The 10,804-nt window shown below is 41.7% G+C and overlaps 1 protein-coding gene across 1 annotated transcript in view; it reads right to left on the bottom strand.

The window, feature by feature from the left end:
- Nucleotides 1–1,244: 1,244 nt before the first annotated feature.
- The window catches only part of CTDP1 (CTD phosphatase subunit 1), an 826,403-nt gene continuing 816,843 nt past the window's right edge, over nucleotides 1,245–10,804 (bottom strand). The window contains exon 13 of the mRNA XM_078687575.1: nucleotides 1,245–2,511. Coding sequence (XP_078543701.1) covers nucleotides 2,370–2,511 — 142 coding nt within the window. The 3' untranslated portion in view covers nucleotides 1,245–2,369. The remainder of the gene's footprint in view (nucleotides 2,512–10,804) is intronic.

Genomic DNA, 10,804 nt, shown 5'->3' with positions numbered 1-10,804 from the left:
AACTCCATATTTCTTGTTCTCAATTCATGTTCTGATTTTGCATTTTATGCATCCTTTGTTGCATTTGTGAATTTCATTTGACAGCTTTAATGTGTGTTACTATATTTATTTTCCTAAAAAATAAATTATGAAGAAAAAAAAAATCACTGTCTTTTTCCTCAAAGCTGTTGTACTTTTTTCTTTATGGTGACTCTGGCTTGATCACTTTCTTCTTTTTGTAATGTCGGGAATATGCTTTCATTGGAATACACTTATTAGTGAATTTCAAAAATCTATTCATATTTTATGTTCCTGAATGTGATTCTCTTTTTCACTTTTTGTTCCTGAGTTGGTCTTTGTATGAGGATGACTGCGTGAAGTCTAGGTCTCCCAGCAACTACTAAATGCATTAGTACACCATAAGAAACAAGTCTTGTTCTAAACATGAACAAGTAAACGTACAAACTCTTCACCCCAATACTAACCAACACGCAAACTACCACAGTAAATATGGTCATGTTCTAGGAATGAAATACATTGAAACTCAGCAGATGTGGTAACAATGTAACGGTGCTTGCTATACATTTGTTTTATTAAAATTGAGATATGGACAGCCTAGGGTGTGAGAGGGTGAATAAAGCATATACTATTAGAAAGGGGAGGCCAAGGGTCTGAAATGGGGATTGTCACAGGAGATCTGGATAGGGGTGGACTGCGAGGGGAGTTGTGGCAATCAAAGTCCCTGTGATAGGATGGCTGTAATTTGTGATGGGAACCATGGGCTAGATCCTGTGATTTAAGATAAGAAGCAAGGTGACAGAGCCTGCTGTGGGAAGTCAAAGGTACAGGCCTGTGAGAGGAGCCATTTCTTGGGGCTTCTGGTTCAAGGCCCCAGGTCAAAATCATACAAATGGAAACATAGGCTTTGTGATCACAAGGCTTGGGCCTGCAACAAGAGGCCTGGGACTTGGACGTGCATTGGCGGTGTTGTGTGTTATGAACCCGATATATCTATTGCATATGCAGACGTGGAGAGTGTAATATGCTATTTATTACCATTGTAGAGTGTGGGCATGGGCCATGATTCACAAGAGGCAGTATATTTTTCATACTGATTTGGACTGTTTATCTTTTAAGTCAGCAGTAATCAGCAACAACAAACCTGCAAAGGTCTCAGAGTCCGAGTAAAACAAAAATAATCAAAAGAATCACCACATTTCTGACATTTTCTCTTTGTAATGTCAATGATTCAAACAGAGGCAATATTTTACAAAATTGGGTTTTTATTTAATGAAAGAAAAATTCTGCTCTGTGGATCAGATATGAAATAGAATGTACAAAAACTTTACACCAGTCCTTTCATTCGAAGAAATAAAACCCTAACTAGGATAAACTTGCTCCAATTCTTCCATGAAAAATACAAACGGATGAAGGCGCTCTGTGGGGCAGCACAGAACCGCAGAATGCAGTGCGCTAATATGTTAGATTACAGAGAAGCAAGGTTAAAAAAATCTAAACAATGCTCTTCAAAAGACTCAAACTAGTTCACAAAAGTAACTTTAAAAACATGAAATTCAATCATTATGTATCCTCTTAGAAGCAAGTGACGCGGACGGCACATCACATTCTCCAATTCTATACAAATATAAATGTTTTTTCTTTAAAAAAAATCTTACTGTTTGATAGCTTTAAACTGTGAAAAAGCGGAGCAAGAGCACCCAGTGTCCTTCTGTATTAACAAAGCATTCCTGGGCCATTACAGCTCATCCATTTGAAGTCCTCTCTGGCCGCACATTGCATTAAAACTGTTAGATAAACAAATCAGAAACCTTTATACCATTTCAAGGGTGCCCAAGGTACTACATTTATTTTGAAACCCGACTGTTAATTGTTCAGAGTGTGGAAGAGCGGCTGGGGGCTGACCACACTTCCATTTTAACCTCCCATTGAAAGGGCCCTAAACGGAGTAAAAAAAAAAATCAGCCCGCTACTTTAAAACCCGTATGGAAGGTCTTCCTTATACCGTACTGAACAGGTGTGTGGGCTCTCCATTTAATACAATTCTCGACCGTGCCAATTAAAAGCTGGACACCCACGAGCTATATGAAGGCTCAGACGAGCTTATAACATGTCTTTGGCATAGCACAACAGGTTTCCTCTAAATACTTTTTCCGCTTAAAAAAAGTATATTGTCCTTTAGTAAAATGCTTTAAAAACATATGCTTTTTTGATTTTGTAAAATAATGTGTGTTGTTGGTAAAATAAGCATACGTTTCTGAAACGAAAACAACTGAAGTACTGCCATAAGGGGGGAAGTCATTGCAAGTCCGTGATCTGCTATGCAAAGTACAACACAGTTACTAAGCAATCCACCACCAGCTCGAGACCCGTCACATGAAGTCATTCAACTCTGCCTCAAGTGCAGCGGCCATTTCATCCGCTTCAGAGCTGCTTCCTTCTTCATCTTCGTTGCTCGACTCCTTGCTGGACACGCTGGCATTGTCCTCTTCGTCCAGCTTGCGCTTGTGACCCCTGCGATTGGGAAGAGCGAAAACAAAGGCATCACCACAGTGATCTATAGATGTATTAAAACAAGCAAAGGAATTGTACATACTCTGGTCGACTTCTTACATTTGATGCTTTATAAAAATTTCCTCACTGCAGATTATCGGACAAAAGGATTTTAAAGTGGGCTTGACCACCAGTTGGGTAATACAATAAACAAGCTGTGATATGGTAGAATAATATTCCACAAGCCTACCGAGGTAGAAAAGTGGAGAACGTTGGTCAACCTTACAAATTAACATCTAAAAATATGGGAATTAGACAACTCCAGTACTTGAATTCTTAGAGGGTAAAATATTTTAATGAAATATTAAATAACATATTTAAGGATATTTATTAACATGCACCTTTTTCACAGCAAATCAGACTCTGGGCATGCGAAGAAAGACATTGAGCTTGCTTGCTGTTGGCAAACACCGGTATGCTGCCACCACTGCTTTACATCAAGAACCAAGGACATGGGCAGTAGTCCCATCCCAGGCTAGAGGGCACCCTTGTACACTCCACCACCAGGTCATAGAACAGGTTCTGGAACTCTGAATCATCATGGACATGCCTAGCGCCCAGTGCGCATGCTAGATTACCATGTTAGCTAGGTCAAAGGCAAATAAATGGATACTAGTTTTACATGCAGTCTGGACCTTCAGGGCAAGGGCATGTACCTATTTACCTTGTCAGAGACATACACGTACCCAAAAATATATTTTGTTACACAAATAAATACAAAAAAACACATTTAATTGCATGGTTTAAGGATGCCAAAATTGGCTAAAAGCACAACCACCAACTGCTTCCAAAAAGCTGCAAAAGAATTCAAGATGTAGGGATACACCGGAAGGTGGGAGTGAATTGAATCTAAATACTATTTTAAAGGAAATAACACCTAGCAATTGATCATTGTCTCCATCATTCACTCAGCGCAGAAAGGTTGTGATCCCATAAAGTGCATAGTAATGTTTTCAGTTAAATTAAACATTGAAGATCTTTATCTCGGCATCAGGGGAAGAACTGGATTCTCAAGCGGGACTGCCTGCTATTAATTTTGTGCCCCCAAGGTGAGCAGCTAAGTCAGCCAGGTCGAGGCACGATGCTGGAGCAGAACGTTAAGGAAGCAATGGTGGTCTTAAAGTAAGAAAACTAGGCATGTTTATTATCAGGCAGTAACAGAAAAACATATTGCATTTTACCCTCAGACACGTTTCTCAAGAGGACTACAAGGCACTGTGCTCATTACCAAAGCAGTCTTTATTCTTTCACCAAACGGGCAAACAGGAGGGCAGCTGTATTGCATTGAGCTGTGAGACAGAAATGGTAAGCAAAAGAATGAAATGGAGACCTCCTGGTGACCCAGCAGGTATCAACCCCCAGCCAGGGCTCTAGGAAGAGCTGGCGAAGCAGCTGTGGCTCTGATAGAGTAGGTACGAAAGACAGCTGAGGTCCTTTCTGGCTAAAGAATAACTGATCTTAAAGCAAAGGTTGATATGATGTGAAATGTTGGGACCAGTGAAGCCCACAGTCAATGTCCTAATAAACTGCCCACCAGGGCTCCAGTCTTTGCAGACACTCCCCCACCTTGGTGGGTTTCGGAGGAAAGAAAAATGGGAGAGTGATGGATTGGCAAAAGTGAAAGGCAGATACCACCTTCGGTAAGAAAGATTGGCAAGCATCAAGAATCTATTTGTCTGGACTGAAGCTTGTGAATGATGGACAGACCGAGAATGGATTATAGTTCAGCGTCTCTCAGGGCCAAAGCCCTTGCCGCTAAGACTTCTTCTAGAGTCAGAAGTCTAACCAGGCACCTGTGCATCAGCTCAAATAGAGATGGCATTTGAACATCACAACAATATTGAAATCCCACTATGAATGGAGTGGGGGGAAACAAGCAAAATAAGCCTAGTAGCAACTGAAACACAGTCGGCTGGTCAGGGACACACATGAAAGGAAAGAGAGCAGCCAAAGAACCTTTTGCGGTAGCAATTGACAGGCCCTGCTGAGCAAGAGAGAGTGTGAAGCATAGAACATGGGAAAGACCAGACTGAAAAGGATTCATAACTGACTTCCACCACTGGACAAACGTGTTCTGCTGGCTGCGTAAATGGATTTTGTGGTTGGTTTCCTAACAGCCAGGATGAAGTCTGCAACTTCTGGTAGCAAGCAAAATAATTCCATTTGGCACCATTATATCTCCACGCATGCAGCTGTTGGGATGAAGGGCTTGGTCATCTTTCTGCAACACTAAGAGGTAGCCGAAAGCTGAGTATCAACAGATTGGTGAGATTGGTTCCCCAAATCCACTGCACTCAGTCCTGGGAGATAAGGATCAGTTGGACCTTCTGTGGGAATCTTTACAGAAAGAAGATCAGCGGGATTGCATAAAACAGGTTCTCTGATCAGTTTAAATGGAAGGTATACCCCAGGAAAACATTCAGAGGGATGCGTATGGCACAGAAACACAAACTTTTTGTTGTGGGTTCCAGCGAACAGATCCACACATGAGCAGCCAAACTCGAAAAAGATCACTCTGTCGCTCTGGGAGGAAGTTCACATTTCTTGGCTTCTAAAGCAGAGGTGAATGAAAATCCGCTCTCACATTGAGGGTATCTGTAAAAAGTGCCAGGAAAATGCCCTGCTGATAGACCCAAGACCACCCTGTTTGTGTTAAGGTAATGGAAAATAATTGTGTCATCAGAAAGAATTTGAATGGTGCTTCCTGAGATGCATTAAAGGGGCATGGCAAGATGGACCCCCTACAGCATAATATTTATGACTATACGCTATTCCCACCTGAACTGGAGTCCCACTGCTGTACTTTTGCACAGAGCAGTCAACCAAGGGAGGAGACATCTTTAAATTACAGTAGTCTACAACTTCAGAAGACGGATGGGCTGATCCACCAAGAAATTGGAGGGGCATATTCAACAGTGCAGGTCTGGAATGATCAAGTCAAAAAGCTGCACCCGAGCCGAAAGACTCCACTGATGTTAAAGCACTGATTCGTCAGGTGACACTAAGGAGCTCTTATTCACCATTTGATGAGTGATACTGAATGCGCAAAGGACTTATCCGAATAAAACATTCATAACCATCTTGAATATTTGCAATATTCTGGGGAGTACTACAGACCTTCATGAAGGTCCTTAATAGTAGCATTTGTTCACGTCAATTTCTGTGTGGAAGTGAGATGGAATATGAATGTTGACCACGGAGCTCAGGCCCTGAAGAAGTGTCATGGTTCTTTGACAATGTTTTTCAACCAGGTGCAGTTGCAGGAAACCCTGCCTTCACAAGCTAGTCATCCAAATATGTGACCACTTGGACTTCTGACGATCACATTGAAGCTGCTACCACGGCCATCACCTTTAGGCTTATGAAGCAGTAGTCAGTCCTCCAATCTGCAGAACCATGTCCAATGAGGAGCGGAGAGCTCACAGTGAACATCATGTAGAGTCAGTGCTTAATTAGCAATGAAGTAAGAGCCAGAGCTCATCAGGAGGCCACTGCAGCTTGCACCACCCGTTGCTCCTTTCATCTATAAGACTTTGGCGGCAGGTGTTCGTATTTTTATGTATATTGAACTAATAACCAACAGTAGTAGTACTTATCTCTAAATTAGTCAAACAGAAGTGCTGGTGTTGACAATTGAGTACTGGTGCTGAGCACCGGAAACCACCAACTCAAATTAAGCACTGTAGTAGTGCCTTGAGGTAGCTAGGATCAGAAGAAGGTGGTTAGAGTACTGTAAGTCCAGGGACGCTAACCAAACCTCTACACTGAGGGCTAGTCAGACCGAGCTCAGATACAACGTCTTAAATATGCCTAACTGAAGGAAAAGTTACAAGAGGTAAGGGTCTAAGGTTGGTCGCAGACTTCCATTGTTGGGAACCAAGAAGTAAAGGATAGAAGAGTGGTATTTATGTCTCCTGACTTCTAAGACATGTGAATATCCATGGGGGCAAGAATATTCGATGTCCAGTTGCCTGATGCACAATTAGAAATTAAATGAAGAGGGTAGGAGTTTGGTGCTTTCACAGCATAGAGATGCAATGTGAAAAAAGCACAATATAAATAAAACTTCTGAGGTTAAAGCAAGGAAACACTAATAACTTCCTGTCAGCAGTTTAATACTCTTGTTGTATGTCTTCAACACGTGCATCTTATATTAAAAAAAGCTCACTGTAAAGCCAATTCTCAAGTCAAGTTTAATTGGGTTATGTGTAATGTACAACAGAGGAGAAGTAAAGCAGAGCTAAGAAAGGCAAAACTGGAGACCAAGACTATGCTAGAGACTAGTCAGACCGAGCTCAGATACAACGTCTTAAACATGCCTAACTGAAGGAAAAGTTACAAGAGGTAAGGGTCTAAGGTTGGTCGCAGACTTCCATTGTTGTTGGGAACCAAGAAGTAAAGGATAGAAGAGTGGTATTTATGTCTCCTGACTTCTAAGACATGTGAATATCCATGGGGGCAAGAATATTCGATGTCCAGTTGCCTGATGCACAATTAGAAATTACATGAAGAGGGTAGGAGTTTGGTGCTTTCACAGCATAGAGATGCAATGTGAAAAAAGCACAATATAAATAAAACTTCTGAGGTTAAAGCAAGGAAACACTAATAACTTCCTGTCAGCAGTTTAATACTCTTGTTGTATGTCTTCAACACGTGCATCTTATATTAAAAAAAACTCACTGTAAAGCCAACTCTCAAGTCAAGTTTAATTGGGTTATGTGTAATGTACAACAGAGGAGAAGTAAAACAGAGCTAAGAAAGGCAAAACTGGAGACCAAGACTATGCTAGAGACTAATAAATACAAAAGGAGGCACCTAGTCAGAAATAGTGTGCGCTGTCGTGGAATAAAGTTTTGTGGAAATGAAATTACACTAGGCTGAGAAAATTCCCATCAGCCCACCATTGTGGCGGATCAATCGTCATCTGGGATACAGATGGTATATTCCAAGTCTCACCCAACACATCTATTGATGGTGTAGAGACAGGAAAATCATGATAGCCTTCTAGCCACAGTGTATTTCAGAGTGGTACTGATGAGTGTGCAGTGCTCAGTGAAAAAATGTGTGAAAAAAGTATTTAAAAATAACTACCAGAACAGAAAATATGTTTATTGGGCACTGTTCTAGTGTCATGATTAAAACAAGCGCTGTACAGTTCGAAAGTATAACTATAATATAGCGCTGTGCAGTGTGGTCGACATGTTTCAGCTGTCAAGGATATTACCCAGCTTTCGTCAGGACCATGATGTCAGAAAGAGGCAACTGCAAGTATAGAAAATAGCAATTCAAATAGTAAACAGTACTCCTACCAGGAACTTGGAGTCCCAATGTTAACTGGAGGAAACTTTAAATGAATCGTCCTTTTCCTAAGGAAACAAGTGCAGACAACAAGTGTAGTTTGAGAACTGTTATCCTTAGTAATCCACAGTGAACAAAATAACAAGACAGCCAACACACGTGTAGTGGTGAGAAAGTATTCTCACCACTATATCAAGAGACAAAATGTTCTCCTGACTCAAAAGATAGCAAAATGCTTATTTTTTTTTTTTTTTTTTTTAAATGTACTCACCCAGCATTGTGTGGGAAGTTACCTCACCTCACCCGGCACCCACTCGGGAAGTTGAGGCCCCGCTCTGTAAAAATAGGAGACATAGCTATACTATAAGACTTTGCAGTGTGAATAAACTCCAAAGCAAAGTCTTGCTATGTTTGATTTTATTTCCTTTATTGAACATAACTCAGTTGTCTCAAAGAAGAAGAATGGCTGACCCTTTATCAAAACAAGGCTAGGTATGGGTCGGTCAGAAAGGAAGTAGTATAATCTGTAAGCTCTAAGCAGAAGCCTTATGATGCTAAAACTCAAATAACCTTAAGAACAAAGTGTAGAGGCAGTTAAAAGAATGGCGAAGCATAGGGGGAGCGAGCCAACCTACCTATCCGTCGGTACCTCCGGCCGGCGTCCAAGAGGGAGTTGAGGTAACGGACAGGAAGGAAGCGCGCCCTTTTATACCTGTGCTAATTGGCCAAACGCGCCAAATCGCGTTTTTAACGAGCAATCAGTTCATGAATTAGCCCGCGTTATGTCTAAGAAGCGCATGATCGGAACTTGTGATGTTTCCGACGCATGCGCAATAGCAGACAGTAAACTACATCTCGGTGCAGGCGCCGAGCCAAGCGCAGGTAGAGTATTTGGCTCGCGCATGCGCTGTGCAGATTAAAGCGCGAAGGCGGAAATGCGCAATAGCAGACAGTGAACTACATCTCCGCGCCTGCGCCAAGCCAAGCGCAGGTCGAGTATTTGGCTCGCGCATGCGCTGTGCAGATTAATGCGCGAAGGCGGAAAACAACACTTATTAGCCCCCACGAGCTAAGTCTATTGTATTGCGCTAAATCCATATCTGATATTTTGCGGGATGAATCGGTAGCGCACAAATGAGTGGAAAATTGGGGAAAAGCTGCACAATGCTCCAGTCTACCATTTGTACGTGAGATGACAAGCCAGGTGCGCTGTATACTTCAAGGCGAGGTGCAGGCGATGCATGGTCGGACCTACTTGCCGAAAGCATCGAAAACAAATATTCAGAATTGTCTATTCTCAAATCAAATTGTGCGGTAGTACGTATTATAATGTTTCGAAGGCTGGCATATGAGTTTGTAAAATATTGCACAGGTTTATCCATAAGTAAGGATAATTACAGTACTGTCCATGCGGTATCATCATTAAGACCCCTGCTGTCACTTTTAAGGGAAAATATCCATTTCTGTTCTTTAATGAAGAGAAATCTGGATATATCGCTGATGTGTGGTGGAATGTGGGGCTGTTCCAAAACAACCCACCTGAGGTCTTCTGCAGTGTGTTTCTGATTTATGAAGTGGTCAGTGAGTCTGGTCGACTGCTTACGGCAACGGATGGTGCTTTTGTGTTCTCCGATCGTCAGTTTTATCTTTCTGGTTGTGAACCCTATGTATCTCAAGGAGCAAGGGCAGGTAATCATGTATATCACTTTTTCTGTGTTGCAATTGGAAACACACTGCAGAAGACCTCAGGTGGGTTGTTTTTCAACAGCCCCACATTCCACCACACATCAGCGATATATCCAGATTTCTCTTCATTAAAGAACAGAAATGGATATTTTCCCTTAAAAGTGACAGCAGGGGTCTTAATGATGATACCGCATGGACAGTACTGTAACAGAAATGGATATTTTCACACTGCAAAGTCTTATAGTATAGCTATGTCTCCTATTTTTACAGAGCGGGGCCTCAATTTCCCGAGTGGGTGCCGGGTGAGGTGAGGTAACTTCCCACACAATGCTGGGTGAGTACATTTCAAAATTTTTTTTTTTTAAATTAAGCATTTTGCTATCTTTTGAGTCAGGAGAACATTTTGTCTCTTGATATAGTGGTGAGAATACTTTCTCACCACTACACGTGTGTTGGCTGTCTTGTTATTTTGTTCACTGTGGATTACTAAGGATAACAGTTCTCAAACTACACTTGTTGTCTGCACTTGTTTCCTTAGGAAAAGGACTATTCATTTAAAGTTTCCTCCAGTTAACAGTGGGACTCCAAGTTCCTGGTAGGAGTACTGTTTACTATTTGAATTGCTATTTTCTATACTTGCAGTTGCCTCTTTCTGACATCATGGTCCTGACGAAAGCTGGGTAATATCCTTGACAGCTGAAACATGTCGACCACACTGCACAGCGCTATATTATAGTTATACTTTCGAACTGTACAGCGCTTGTTTTAATCATGACCCTAGAACAGTGCCCAATAAACATATTTTCTGTTCTGGTAGTTATTTTTAAATACTTTTTTCACACATTTTTTCACTGAGCACTGCACACTCATCAGTACCACTCTGAAATACACTGTGGCTAGAAGGCTATCACGATTTTCCTGTCTCTACACCATCAATAGATGTGTTGGGTGAGACTTGGAATATACCATCTGTATCCCAGATGACGATTGATCCGCCACAATGGTGGGCTGATGGGAATTTTCTCAGCCTAGTGTAATTTCATTTCCACAAAACTTTATTCCACGACAGCGCACACTATTTCTGACTAGGTGCCTCCTTTTGTATTTATTGGTATGCCTAGGGTTGTGAGGTACTATGGTCAATAAACTAACCCACTCAGACCCCCCAACAATCTGGTATTTTGGTATGCTAGAGACTAAGCACAGTGTATGAAGGACAAAAGCTGGATCAATTTCTGCTGGCTGTGATCAGCCTCAAAGCAGTGCCGTG

Source organism: Lissotriton helveticus, chromosome 4_1, assembly GCF_964261635.1.
Source record: "Lissotriton helveticus chromosome 4_1, aLisHel1.1, whole genome shotgun sequence".
In the NCBI taxonomy this organism is placed as follows: Eukaryota; Metazoa; Chordata; class Amphibia; order Caudata; family Salamandridae; genus Lissotriton; species Lissotriton helveticus.
This window is presented reverse-complemented; position numbering and strand designations above follow the sequence as displayed.